This window comes from Carya illinoinensis, chromosome 9, assembly GCF_018687715.1.
Source record: "Carya illinoinensis cultivar Pawnee chromosome 9, C.illinoinensisPawnee_v1, whole genome shotgun sequence".
Lineage (NCBI taxonomy): Eukaryota > Viridiplantae > Streptophyta > Magnoliopsida > Fagales > Juglandaceae > Carya > Carya illinoinensis.
The window spans coordinates 44,341,385-44,357,546 of NC_056760.1; the positions used below are offsets into that span (position 1 = coordinate 44,341,385).

The window sequence follows — 16,162 nt, forward strand, 5'->3', positions numbered from 1 at the left end:
GTTTCTGCAATTTTGAGGAACTAAGACACCACACATCCCTAGCTGCCATGCATTCCCACAAGACATGTTCCACAGACTCTTCCTGTTGATTACAAATTGGGCTCCAAGGGTCTATAACAATCTTTCTCTCGAAAAGGTTTAATTTTGTTGGAAGACTATTGTGGCAGGCTTTCCACAGGAATAATTTTTCTGCATTAGTAACTTTAATCCTCCATTACTTGTTCTAGTTTTCTTTGTTAACAAGGGTGTGAAAATTCTAACATTTATCTCTCTGATGAAGCTCAAGTTGCAGATGATATGCACTTCTAACAGGAAAAAAATCCCATTTGAAGTATATCTCTAGACAATTTTATCAGGACTATTGCATAAACTAATTGGAATCTGTCGAATTATCTCAGCTTCCCTTTGAAGAAAAACTTGATCAATCACTTTTGTCTTCCAGGTTTTGGCTTCATGATCAGTGCAAAAACTGTCTCCTCAGGATCCAACAAATCTATATGATTTTGAACTTTGAAGGATGTTGGAATAGGCAACCATTTATGGTGCCAAATCTTAGTATCTGCACCATTACCAATATGCCAAAATAATCCTTCATCTAACAATGGTTTTGCAGCCATGATAGTTCTCAATATAAGGGATGGGTGCCTTGTAATTGTAGCCTTGAGAAATTGACCATCAGGATAGTATTTAGAAGAGAGAACCTTTGCAGCAAGGGACTCAGGGAAATGAAGCAATCTCCACACTTGTTTAGCCAGCATAACAAGATTAAAATGTTCAAGGTCTCTGAATCCTAACCCACCAATTGCTTTAGCTTTGCACATTTTATCCCAATGACACAAGTGAATCTTCCTCTCCTCAGCTTTTTGACCCCACCAGAATTGTTGAACCAATAGACCAATTTCCAATAAAAGGGACTTAGGAATCTTGAAAACACCCATACTACAGGTAGGGATAGCTTGAATGATAGATTTGATAAGGATTTCTTTGCCAACCTGAGATAAGTACTTCATTTTCCTATTGCTGATTCTCTCTCTAACTTTGTCAATAACACTTCTAAAGGCTTTGGTTTTGGATCTTCCAACTTGTGACTCCCCAAATCTCACATACGGAAATGGGAAAATTGAGACATCGGGATGATGACGACACGGGTCACCATCCTATCGCCAAGTGCCAAGTGTGTGTACATGCAACAGGTGTATAACAAAAACACGTAGCGGATAAACAAAATCATATAACTAAGTACCAAAATTTTTTCTTTGTTTAATACAAACCCATTTAAAACATACATAATAAAATATTACAAGCCACAAATATCATTTCAAACCAAACTACAAGGCCTAAAACTCTAACTCAATACTCCGGCAGAGCCGCCTTCTCGAGTTCAGCCTCCTTCTCCTCCTTGATCTCTGCATCAAAATCTACGGTACCAAAATGGTGCCGCAGGTAAGTAAGATCCAAACGCTACTAGATAAAAATATATTAAACTCAAACAATATGCATGAAAGAATGCAAATGCACATAACCCATAAAACACATTTTTCCACGCACACCAAATTCCCATTTTGGCCTAAAACGTAACCTTTAAAATCAGTCCTTGCCATTATTCCAGATAATGGCCCAAATCAATAAACCACCATTTTTCTAGAAAATGGATCACATAACCTCAAACATAACCTCACAATTTTTCTAGAAAATGGCCCGTATCCAAATCCAAAAATCCGATCTAATTATTGCATACACCATGATCTCCTCTAAGGATCATCCGCACACTCTGGTTCCTGTGCCACACCTTAGGTAACGACTACGCATGTGACACCTAAATGAGCGATGCCCAGTACTCGCGCCCAGCCCGTACCTGGACCAGGCCATCCTCTAGTCCCCGCCAGCCTAGGAACCACGGAGTCGACACGACAGCGTTACTGTATCATGCGATCTGGTCGTCACCCAGCGACAACCCAGGGGATGTCACTCAGTATTATCCACTCCCGAGTGATCAGAGGAGCTCCATCAAGATAATACCCCATCTCGGCTTGGGGTCGTGATACACACGCATCCGAAAATCCATTTACACAATTAAAACCGAATTTTCTCAATTTAAAGAAAATGCACATGAATGCATCGTGCAATGCACGCCTCAAGATGCAAAACATCCAACCAATCACAAAACAACAAAATCAAGCAACTCCATCCTCAATCTATCTGACCCTCAAACTCCTCGGACTCAATTCGGAAATCAACCAACTAGACAAATAACTTATTGTAAGAGCAAAAAAATATATTTAAATCTAAAATAGAGTTTGGAAAATACTTACAGTGCTATAAGGTATTTTTTGAAAGATCACGACGTTACAAACGGCAGAGAAAAAGCAACATAACAGTGTATTTTACAATGTGGCCGTGGGTTGTAAAATACCCACTTTTGAACGGGGACAAACCAAGACTTGAAATTGATAGGGAATGGCCTAGAGGGGTTTATGAATCTATTGAAAGTGAGAGTTGGACGTGGGTGACAGCGCACGGTGGAGATCGACCAACTCTGAGGAAAAGAGGCCGAGGAAGAGTGAGAGTTATACACAACTCCGTTGGCCATGAAATTTCTTGGGGAAGGTCATGGTGATGAGAGGAACAAGATGGTAGTGGTGAAACACTATGGGTGGCCATGTACGGCGGCATACGGTGGTGAAATTGAAACTCTAGCTATGGAGACCCATTGGAGAAAAAGAGAGTGTTAGGGAAAAAGAAAGACATGGGGAGGAAGCCCTTGATGTGGTGAATCCATTGGTGGTTGATTTGGCCGTGTATGGTGGCTCAAAGAGGTGAAAAAGGCTTGAAGACCTATTTGTTTGGAGGAGAAAAGAGAAAGATTGGGTGGCCGGATTAGCACACCACCAGTGCAGTAGAGCTCGCCGGTGTGGGAGGGACATGCCGGAAGTGGAGGTGGGTCACGGCGGCTGGAGGTGGCGCGGCTAAAGGAACGAACGTAGGGAGGGGGGTTCGGGTCGCACGGGCTGGGGGGGAAAGCAGGGGAGGAAAAAGAAGAAAAAAAAAAGAAAGAAGAAGAAAAAAAGAAAAAGGAGAAAAGAAAAAGAGGAAAAAGAAAAAGGAAAGAAAGAAAGTGAGATCCAGTTCTCACATCTTGAGTCAAGAAACTGATCCAACGAAAATAACTTTAAAAGCTATAAAACAATTAAAATAATTTAAACACCACATCAAGCTAAAATATAATAAATAACTAATAAAAACAACAACATAATTTTAAATCAAAAAATAAACTAAAATAAATCCAATTAAAATACAATAAATTAAAATAAAAGAACAAATATATTAATTAAATTAAAATACTCCCTCAGTGAAAATACACGTAAAAACAGGATGTCACACAACCTCCACAGGGAGTCCTAAATATTTGTCATAAGGTTGAGAGGACTGGATGCCTGCAATTTGAGTGATGAGATCTCTAGATTCAGCCTTTGTGTTCTTGCTGAACAGAATTGAGGTTTTTTCCTTATTTAGCCTTTGACCACTTGCCTGCTCATAAATGTCTAGAAGATGAGATAACCTGGACCATTCCAAAGCGTTGGCTTTGTAGAAGAGAATATAGTCATTTGCAAAAAACAGATGACTAATTCTCACTTGATTCTACCCAAAGGAACACCTGTAATTGCACCAGAGACTTCAGCATGTTGAATCAGATTACTTAGTGATTCAACACATAGAATAAAAAGGTAAGGAGACAAAGGGTCTCCTTTCCTAATCCCTCTAGAAGGAGTAAAGGGGCTTTGTGGGATGCCATTTAAGAGAACAGCATATGAGACAGTAGAAACACATCTTTGAATCACCTCAACCCATTTACAATCAAATCCCATCCTTACCATGATAGCTTTTAGAAAAGGTCATTCAATCCTATCATATGCCTTACTCATATCCAACTTTAGAGCCATGAATCCTTCTTTACCTTTAATCTGGGTTTGCATGGAATGCATAGCTTCAAAAGCCACCACAACATTATCAGTAATCAGCCTATTAGGAACAAAAGCACTCTGATTGTTTGAGATCAACTGAGATAAGAAGAGTTTCAGTCTATTGGCCAGAACCTTTGCTAAGATCTTGTAAATTACGTTATAAAGGCTTATGGGCCTAAATTCAGTTACTCTTGTATTAATAACTAAAAATAATACACTAGTACTAATACTATAACTAATAACTATATGTATTAACAGTAATACTATATGTAATATACTAGTTTTACTATATCTCTTCAAACCCCACACATTTATTAATACTTTATGTCATAATATTAAATAATAGTAATACTCTTATTACTAATACTCTATCTATTTATATTAAATACTATATTACTAATACTTTATGTAGTTATAGGGATTTAATACTAACATATTACATACTAAGTTAGCTATACTAATACTATTATAAACTTATACATATATAATATATTATAATTTATACCATAACTCTTATAATATGTTAATATATTAATATATACTAGTACTATATATTATAGTTAATAGTTATACATTAAAGAATATAATAATACATTGATACTAAATATATATAGTTATAGATTTATAATGATTTAGTTATTATGAATTTATTATTAGTATAACTATATAATAGTATTAATATTAGACTATTAGTAATTTAGTATAGCTATATTATATTAGTAATATTAGTTATGTTGAATCAGTTAGTTTGTATAACTATTTTCTATATTATTAATATTAATAATATTAGTATTAGTTATAGCTATATAGCCTATATTAGAATTGAGAGTCTTAGACTATATAATAGACTAATAGTATTAATACAATTGTATAAGTATACTATATAGCTATATATTAGTACTAACTATATAATAGTATTAGTATTAGACTATTAGTAATTTAGTATAGCTATATTATATTATTAATATTAGTTATGTTGAATCAATCAGTTAATATAACTATTTTCTACATTATTAATATTAATAATATTAGTATTAGTTACAGCTATATAGTCTATATTAGAATTGAGAGTCTTAGAATATATAATAGACTAATAGTATTAAGAGAAATCCTTAAGATTGGTCGGGCTGGTTATACTCAAATAACAGCCAGCCAATCACATCCCAACACATAAGACTTCCACCAAAACAATCGTGGACCAGCATTACATGTGAAATGGATTTGGAGCTTCAGAAATAAGAAACCCCATCTCTTCCTGAACCCCATCTCCAAGCTTTCTCCAAGCCCTCATGTTTTCTCCAAGCAGCTCAGCCCTCACAATTTCTTGATGAAGCTCAGCCCTCATGTTCGCACGACCTCTCCGATTTCTCCCAGCCGTCGCGATTTCTCCGATTTCTCCAAGCCCTCGCGATTTCTCCAAGCAGCAGCCTCACAATTTCATAAGGTTATTGTTTCATTCATTTATCTATTGATTGTGTACTGTCATTTGTGCGAGTCTAGTTGTTGTTTTGGTGCAACCACTAGAACTCCGGACAAGCAACCCTTTTGCTCCAAACTATATGCATAGATTTCATTTTCCTCTAAATCTGAGGCTCACTTGTCGTTTCAAAAGATCTCCATTAAAAGGACAGTGTCTTGATTCCCAAAGATAAAAGGGCGTTTTAAGGGAAGGTTGTGGATTTTATTTAGGTGAGATTTGCCTTACAAGTATGATATAGAACTTGGCTTGTTTGTTGTAGAGGGGGGAAGATTAATTGGGCTGTGTAGGCTCTTGTTTTTGTGTCCCTAAGTTGAGGAGCATAATGAAAGTTTTTAGAGAGGAGGTTTATGGGTTTGAATTCGGGGGAGAGAATGTTGTATTGGGTTGAGTGAAGTTTTGGTTATTTTTTCAGAGAGAGATTGGCTCTTATAAAGTGGTAGCACAGGCTTGATCGGGTATGGAGGGAGAAAATTGAATTGGATAGTTTGGGATTTTTATTGGCAAGCCCTGTAATTGGAGAGGGTTGTCTTTTGGAGAGGGGGGTGAAGGTTAGGTTGTGTGAGATTTGGAGATAAAGTTTCCCATTTGAAGGCGAATTGTAGAGGCTTTCAGAGTTTGGTTATTGGTAGTAAAATATGATGGTTTGGGGTCTTCCATGAATGTGGTTTTGATTCTTGCAAAACTAGGCTCGCATGTGCAGCTTGGCATGCATAAATAATAATGCATGCACAAGTTACCATTTAGATGGACTAATACTGTTTAAAAATATGCAGAGCATAGCAAGGGAGATGAACATAGAAAATAAGGTTGAATGGTAAACCGTACTGCATAATGGGCTTGCCTTAATAGAACATGTTTACTTTCAGTCTCTTCTTAGACATGCTGTGATACCACAGGCCCTTGAATAAATGTCTTTGATGTTGTCTAATATATACTAATCTGGTTATGTCCTTTTTACTTCAATATCATGATAGCAACTGAGTTCTGCTTCTCATTCTTGCCAAGCGAAGCTACGGATTTCTGGAAAAGCAACTACTTTTGATAGAAGATTTTTCAATTGTCCAAACCATAAGATGAATAAACAATGTGGCCTTTTTGAGTGGATTGATCTTCAAAGAAAATAATTGCTGTAAGATGACGTTGGAGTTAGTTGAACGGAGGCACGACAAGGTACTTCATGAGCGGCTACACATTGAAGAATCCAAATTTAAAGCATTGGAGAAGAAGTACAAGGGAGTTTTGAAAGTATTAATCTTGACAAGGTTTTTTTTAATAATAGTTTGTAGTGTGTTTTTTATGTATCCAACAAATTATAATGTATCTCAGCCAATGCTACAACTCATGTAACCTATTATACTTTTTTGACTACTTTGATCAGTTAAATGTATTAAATATCTTATATGTAATGAGAACATCCTTCATGTTTTGAATGTATCTAAAATTTCTTTAGTTTATTTTGAGATCAGTTGGTGAATGTAATTTGCAATGTTCTCGAGTAATTTCCAATTTTTCTGCCAAGTACCTGATGCTTTACATGAATTGATGATAATTTTAAGAGCCGATAGAAATAATTTCCCTTTTTTTCTGGTGAAATAAGCATGAATAAAGTTCCATTTTCTGTTGGGAGGGTGTGGCTCTCATTGGACTTCATGAAAACATGAATCTTAATAATTTATCCCCCTTGCTCATATTGACATGATTCTTAGCATGCATGTTTGGCCCAATAATGGCATTATTTTGATATGCTTCCAGTACGTGCATATTTTTGGACTAATTAAACTAAGATCTTTGCTCATATCGAGCTACTACATCACATCACCAAACTGAACTTTAGTAATTAAAAATAACAAAGTTTTTTCATTTTTTCTAGTTTTAGCTCCAATAACAAAGTACGTGCAATGTCTTGTAGCTAAACTGCCACATTGGTACAAAAATTAAATCTGAGCAGACTTGTGAAGAAAGGACCATGTAAAGTAAGCCAAACTGCTACATTCCCTATCACAGGTAAAATAAAGATGGATTAAATTAACCGATAAATAGAAGCTGAATTAAACATGACAAAAGACATATAAAATCACTTACAAAATATTGCACAAGTTCGACTATGATTCTAAATGTATCGATATGTTATCAGTTCTTTGCCCAAAATCCCTACATAAGCAACAACAAAAACACAAATTTTATTAACTTCTTCAATTAATAGTTGATAAAATACAAGTAACTACAAAACTACTATACCTCACTGAAGGACAATTATTTTTAGCATGTCCCTCATTATTGCAACTGCTACAGTGTCTTTTCTTTGTTGTTTGTGTTTCTTTTGAGTTCTTCGATATTAAAAATTTTGGCCGTCCTTTTATTGGCACCCGTGGAGGATCCTGGACCGTTTGTGAAAAATTCGATACAACTTGACTTCTTTCTATTTGAATGTCATTGGTTGACTCCCCTCTTTGTGAACATCCTACATGATCTTCCATTACAAGTAACTCTTTGTGAATATTCTCCAATGCAAGACATAGGTGATTGTGTTTCTCAGCTAACTGTGACCCAAGTTCAACAATGTCATAAAGTTGTATCATCAACTTGCTTTTTCTCATCGTAGGATCATCTTGTCCTTACCGAACTTGCCCTTCAATTAATGATATGTTAGGAATGGGTTGAGTCTTAGCATTAATAGTCCATCTTTCTTTCATCCAATGCTGTGACAATTTATCTAATTTGGTTTTCTTGCCAAAAACACACAATATGTGCCTACAAAGAAGCTCCATAAACTCTCACATATGGCATGTACATGTTGTATGTTCGTCACCATTCTCCAATGTCACATGGTAAAGTGGTTTCTCTTTACCACTTATTATCACTCCATATGTCTTGCTTTCACCCTCTTTAGATAATTTTGTTGCTTTGTACCATAAACTATTGAACAACTCATCTTGAAAGATCATGAAAGACTTTCTTGTATAAACCAATACTGCCTCCTCTTCAATTTTAAGAGGTGTCTTCAATATCGCCTGCGAAAAATTTGTTTGCACATTCTTCTCTTTTTCTTTAAAGTAACATACATTTAAAGCTTTTTTATACTGATATACAAAGTCACTAACAGTAGTGCTTGAATGAACATAATATTTGAAAAATTTGTTCATGCTTTCACTCCTTTAACTTGTTGACATACTGGTACAGAATGTTGAATGCAAGTAAGCTAAAACCCACTTATCCTGTCTGCTATAAAGATTTTGCAACCAATTATTTTTTCCTAGTTCATACTTGGATAATATACAGCCTCATTCTTACTCAAACTCATCGGTTGTAATTGTCTCATGGATGCAATGATGAAAATATTTGCCAAAGTCCAAAAATTTGTTATTAACATGGGCCAAGTGTTCAAGAAACTTTTGTAAAATATGCTACAAGCATAACCTATGAGTTGTATTCGGAGTACCTCTGCAATGGCTTTTGTCATTATCTTGTCATCATAGGTAATTATAGTTAAAGGGGCTTTACCAAGCATTGCCTCTTGTCATGTTTTCAATAACCATGTATATGATTCAACTATTTCATTAACTAACAAGGCACAACCAAACATTATGGTCTGATGATGATGGTTAACTCCAGAAAATGGCACAAATGACATCTTATAAATATTGATCAGGTATGTGGCATCAAATGTAACATCATCTCCAAAATACTGATATGCAGTTCTTGATTGTGCAACCCAAAAATAACTTCCTATACACTCATCCTTATCAACTTGCATGGAGTACACAAACCCAGGTTTTGAATTGTCGCTAAAGAAAGTAAGAATATAATCTTTGTGCATCCCCCTTTTCAAATACTTTTCTCCTTTTGTTTCTCAAGTAATTTTCAACATTCTTGTCAATACAGCCAACATTGAAGTTACCACCTTATTCTTTACTCAACACTGACATAATTTTCCTTGTCAGTATACCGGACCCATTCAAAGTCATGATAAGTTTTTTTTGGACTTTAATAACTTTCCTATTTCCACGGAGCAAACTAGCACTTCTCGATGAAGTAGAATGTGGTTATGTCCAACCATAAACTTGTTGACCATCCACTTTTCACCATCTTTTTTTATTCCCATAATTGCTTTACATCCAATCTTTGTCTTTGTAAGTTTAGGAACTATTTGTTCTTTTTCTTTCCAACTTACTCGTCGAAATCCTTATCTCGTGCAAACATAGTCTACTGCACAAATCTATCTAACATGGGTCAACACCATGCTTGAGCAAAAAAAAAAAAAAAGAATCTAACATGGGTCCATTAAATTCAAGAAATTTCTGTTATGCCCCTCTAAACAAGCACTAAGATCTTTAATTTATTCAAATTGTATAATATTGGAACAGCTTTCGTATCTCCACATTCACTCGTTCCTATTTTTGTGTTAATTGAGCATGCAGTTCCAATTTAAAGAATATTTAATCATTCTTGTGTCATATAAGGCCAGTTCCAATTTGAGGAATATTCACATTAGGACATTTCAAAGAGTCATAATCTTCTAACCATAGCAATCCCTTGGTCCATATAAGTGGCCAAATCACTTGCTGGAGACTTTTAGGTAGCTAATAGTGGCAAAATCAACAGATGAAAAGTGTTGTCTACTCATCCTATGATAAGGAAAATCAATGCTGACCAAATTGGAATTGAGCTAGAATTCACATAAGCGCTTTGTTTCATAATATAATTAGGTTGTGGGACATTGCAAGACAAACAAATTGGGTCTCATAATTTCAATTAAGAGACTTCAAGAGAAATGGTGGGAACTGTCAATTAAAAATCTTATCACAACGTCCACTTGACAAAGTGGGCCATCCATAATTGCGGGGCTACACTAAATATTCAAAGTAGTTTATTGATTATTTAACTTTCTCGTTGAACCAATAAGCATTTACAGTTAACATGGGCTATCACTATAATCCCTTCATATTTTATACAACAAATTTGGAGCAAAGAATGTATAGTTTTGTACAGTTTACTCTGATGTTTTAAAAAAAGGAAATTGGAATGTAGGCCCTCATAAGAGTGAACTAGATCACTGCAGTTTTATAATAAATGTATAAGAAAGAGTGCTTGCAATAAAATTATGAACCATATTTCCTAATATTGGGCTTTAGGCTCCCTTCTAGAGTGAGTTAGATCATTGTCATCAGACTTTCATTTTATCTAGTATGGATTTCACAATTCCTACTAAAATTAGATACTTGAGTGTTAGCCATGAAAAATGAGGGGGTGAACAACGGTAGCAAAGGGTGGTGCAAATGAGTTGGAAGAGAGGGGCAGCGACAAAGAGAGAAGGGTGCGATTTATGAGCTACGTTGGCATCGGCTTCAGACTTAGATGGTTGAGTCGGCATCAACGTCGGGTTGAGATGCTTGCTTTGGCATCGTGCTGAGATGCGTCCATCGGCATTGGTGATGAATGGGAGAAGGGCAGATGGAAAGGGGCCATACGAATTGATGATTCTCTGTGGTGGAGTACATTTATTTTACACTGGTTTTTCCTATATGGCATAAGATGAATGGAGGGTTGTTTTTGTGTGATTTACAGCCCGACTGGTGTGAAGCGCCTCTGTAGTATTAATAGTAGACTAATAGTATAGCTATATATTAGTATTAGTCATATTGTTATAGTGATTTAGTATATTATATTTTCTATATTATAATTTATACTATAACTCTTATAGTATGTTAAATATTAATATATACTAGTACTATATATTATAGTTATACATTAAAGAATATCATATTACATTCATACTAAATATATAGTTATAGTGATTTAGTTATAACTATATTAGTATAAGTATTAGTATTACTTATAGTATTTAATATAACTATATAGTCTACATTAGTATAATTATAGTATATTATAATATTAAACTAATAGTATTATTTTTTTAGTACTATATTAGATTATTAGTTAAAAATTATATCATTAATTTATAAAATTATTTATATAAATAATATATATTAAAATGATATTTTATTTTATTTTTCATTTGGTACAGTCCAAAAATGGCCGGTCTGGTCGGTTTGGCTAGTCTGGACTGGCCGAATCTCACCCTTACAACGATGGTTCCAATAAGTTGGACCAAGATGCAATGCCCATTAATAGCCCAAATTGAGCACATAAAGGTTGCTAAGATCAAAGGTTGTCAGCCTAAAATCTATTCTTACCTATATAGTGTTTGATGTTTCTTATATTACCCAAAGTATATGTTAGGGGAAGTACGCTTGGGAGGTTTTTTTAATTAATTGTAGAATATAATTATAGTTTAATACAAGATTTAGTATCCACCTTCTATGGTTATGTTTACAAAAAATAAAAAAAATTTCTGACCAATGCTTATATTGAACTCTCCATTAGTTGATTCATAGTAGTGTAGAAGTATACCTCTCAGCCAATCCTCTTCCTTATGGGCTCTGTAACCGGCTGTCTGCTTTGGTTGTTGAGATTTACGGCCATGATGTTCATGAATTATCAAGTCCTTACGGAAGATGATCCATATATATAATACATGCAGCCACATGTCTTGATCATCTCCTTTATTATTTTATGTCCTACCATGTTGACTATGATTGACATTGTTGAACTTGCATAAGGAAAGGCATATTGCATTATATGCTAAAAAAAAGAAGCTGGATCGATAGTGATTGATGAGTTGGAACGTCCTAGAAGAAATATTATGGTTAGAAAAATGAATACCAAGGGAGTCTTAAAGTTTTACCATAATGTAATATATTTGAATACCATACCAACCCAAAAGCTTAGATATATGTTGTGCACCTTATTATATTAAATTACAGATCCAAATTTTTTACTAACATTTCTATATACAAATCTCTCTGTATGAGTTTATCACTACATTAGAGATATTCCCCATTGAATGAAAGTCTTTACACATCATCAAGAGCTTAACATTAGCTCACAATTGTGAATCTGTATGCTAAAAAAAGTATGAAACGCAACTTCAAATTCCAATTGATCAAATCTGCACATGATAGAATTCCATTACCTTAATCATTGGAATTTTTTTACGTTTTTTCTTATTCATACATCTTTAAAGCTATGAAAACTTTGGGAGAAGCCTTAGGTCTTTAAAAGAAGTGAAGTTTTAGAGCCAGTCTTAATTGCATGAGGTTCCAAAAGAAAAAAAAAAAAATCACTTTTCATGAAACCCATTTGGTAAAACATACTTGGCTTAGAACAGACCCTTATAGCACACTTGAGGTCTCTATAATGCAAGTATCTTCTTTCACATGCCCTCAGCTACCCCATGAAAATTCTTAACAGCTCATCTTAGAGAACTCAATCTAGAAAAATGAGGTCCATCCAGAAAAATGAAGTCGCCTTAAAGAACAGCTCTTCGGTCCCCCAGCTAAACCATGCTTCAACATATTCCCACCTTCAACATTTATCAAGATTTGAATGGAATATTGAAGAAATGCAGTTAGTAGTAAACTTTGTGCTGTTAATTGATTTTTTTCAGTATGGACATTTTCCTCATTATTTTCACTGTCCTTATTTCGTAAATAATTTTTATTGCATTATATGTTTGTCATATTTTAATGTTTGAAATTCATGCATTGTATGCAGGGAGAAGCAAGTTGTCAATTCTTCATATGGGCCGATATACTTTAGCTGGTTAAGATGAAATTTATAACAAGAGAGAATGCACTTCGAAAGAGAGAGGATGATTTATTGTTGAGTGAGTATTAGGTCTTGAGAAAAGAAGATAAACTAATGCAGAGAGAGAATGATTTGCACAAGCAAAAGGATGAAGGTCGAAGGTGGGTTGTAGAAAATAGATGTGCATGTATATTATTGTGTCTGTATTGGATGTCTTCTATTGTAATAGTTTTTGGTTTATTCAGCTGATAGATGTATCGTGTAACTATTAATTGTAGATGTATCCTTATATTGTTATTGTAATTATAGAATTCTCTATGAATGTTTTGTAATTGTGGAACAATTTGTGTATGGTAATGGATGTTAACTTTTTTGTATTTATGAGAATGGTACTGTACATTTAAATGTACTTGATATGCATTACTGATGACATAAGTCAAACATGATATCAGAACCTAAGTAGTGAAAAAAATATGTCCAGTTTTACTGGGAAAAAAATCTATCCAGTTTCAGAACCTAATCAGTGAAAAAAATCTATCCAGTTTTACTAGAACAAAAATCTGTCCAGTTTCAAAATCTAAGCAGTGAAAAAACCTATCCAATTTTACTAGAAGAAAAATCTGTCTAGTTTCAAAACCTAAGCAGTGAAAAAATCTATCCAATTTTATTGGGAAAAAAATCTATCCAGTTTCAAAATCTAAGTAGTGAAAAAAATATGTTTAGTGTTAATAGGCATCACAAATCTGCGAATATTTTCACCAAGGTCAATCAACTGATCTACTAATAACAAGTAGAAGAAACTTGTCCAAAATATGTAATGCTTGATTTCATACAAATATCTAATACCTAATTTCATACAAAATAGTACACCAATAGAACAAATCTTTCCAAAAATGCATGACAGCCAAACTCGTTCCCTTTACATCCTTTACAACCACAACAAATTAGTACACTACAAATGCAAGTAGAATAAATCTATCAAAAAAATCTACCCAACAACATATTTCATCACCAAACCCAAAAAACAACAAGCTACACCTCCCAAACAACATTCTTTACAAACTCAACAAGTCTTTACATTAAAGAGGCTCACACAATGTTTTGAATACCGTACCGGATGTCGTACCAGTTAAGGCACTGGAACGAAATATTTCGGTACTGGTACCGTTTCAAGATAGTCGATATATAAATAAATTATATATATAAATTATATTTCAAAATAATAGTCTATATATAAATAAATTATATATGAATATATATATATATATATAAATTATAAATAGTCTGGTCTGAATTGAGGGTCAAAAATGAGATTACAATTTGGAAAAAAAAAGGTAAAGGCTGAAATACCGGCATATACATAGGTCGGTACAAGCTGAAATACAGGCCGGTGCGGCCGGTATTTCAACCGGTACGAAACAAGTACAATATCTGTATCGGCTGGTACGGTACAGTATTAAAAACAATGGGCATACACCCACAACATATTTCATCACAACACCCAAAATACAACAAATTACTAAGTTACAACCACGGTCTCCTCACTATCCAATGGTGTTGGTTGTGTGATAGTACTACACTGTGTTTCAACAAGAAGTTGATCCACGTTAGCACCAAGTTGATCCACGTTAGCATCAAGTTGAGCTTTCGATACCTCACCATGATGTGATTTATCATCAAATATTTTTTTGCAAGTCTAAACATATAATTAATATGAAAAAATTTACTACCTGGTTCTTTCTTCTTTTGGTTGCAACCTTCTCTACAGGGGGAACCTTCCTTTTTGATGGAGGCCTCCATTTTTCTCGAATAACGTGTGGGCTTAATATTTTCTTACCCTTGTCCGTGACCACGTTTTCTTTGACCTTGGCTAAACCAAACTCAAGTGGTAATCCTTTAAAATTATTCTCAAACTCATCCAAATGGTACATGAATGCATTGACATGGTCATCATGTTGGGATACACAGGTTGCTAATTTTAGACATTGTTTCAACACAAGCTCATACCTCCGTGCGTTTGCATTTTGCCACATGTCATCGTAGCTATTTTTGACCACTGTGTATCTCTTCTTGAAGTTTTTTCGTCATCGATCCAATATGTACTTCTCTGGTAACACATGAATCTTCTTCATCTGACAAACTTTCAATGCATGATTACAAAGGATCCCCCTCATTTCAAATAATGCACACGTGCATTTCAGTTCGTACTCCTCGTTATAATAAACTGAGTACTTGACAGTTTTGATATGGTTATCCTCAATGGTAATTTCATCCAAAACATCAAATCTGGAAATGCAACCTTGCTTACTGACAAATATGCAATTACAACACATCATCCCTAACAACTCTTTTTGAACCTCTTTATACTTCGCATTTGTATATAATGCTTGAAACTACTTCTCAATGTGAAATGGGGATACACATGGGATTGTTTGGTTGCTTGACATGAAATCAGCTGTAGTCTCGACCTCTACCTTCTTCCTCAGTGCATTGTCAAATTGATCCACGAATTCTTTCAATGTTGTACTAGAATGCACAAATCCATCGAAGAAAGCATTCATGCTCGTTGTGTAGTGCTCATACCAGCCTAAAATACACCTTTCAAGTAAGCTGGTACCCAGAACGATCTCTCATTGTATAACCCTTGCAGCCATTCATTATCACCAAGGTCATACTTCTGAATTAGTTGCCCCCACTTCTCCTCAAATTCAGCGCATGTTTGTGAATCGTATATAGAACTAAGAATAGAAGTCTTCAACCCGATTTTGAATTGAGAGTGGGATCCCAATTTCTCAGGAAGTTTTCATAATATATGCCATAGACAATATCTATGGTGAGTGTCTAGGAATACCAATGCAATATCAGACTTCATTGCTCGGTCTTGGTCTATTATGATTGCTTTTGGAGCTTGATCATCCATGCACTGAAACCATGTGCGAAACAACCAAACAATAGTAGTTGTGTCCTTACTTCAAATCAAGCCAGCCCCTAATAGTATAGACTACCCATGATGGTTGATCCCAATAAATGAAGCAAACGGCATACCGTATCTATTTGTTAAGTATGTCGTATC

At 34.8% G+C, this 16,162-nt stretch overlaps 1 protein-coding gene across 1 annotated transcript; it reads right to left on the minus strand.

Moving 5' to 3' along the window:
• Positions 1-425: 425 nt before the first annotated feature.
• On the minus strand, positions 426-938 carry LOC122277138 (uncharacterized mitochondrial protein AtMg00310-like). Its single transcript, XM_043087014.1, has one exon. The coding sequence runs from the start codon at positions 936-938 to the stop codon at positions 426-428; it is 513 nt and encodes a 170-aa protein (XP_042942948.1).
• Between the last annotated feature and the right edge of the window lie 15,224 nt (positions 939-16,162).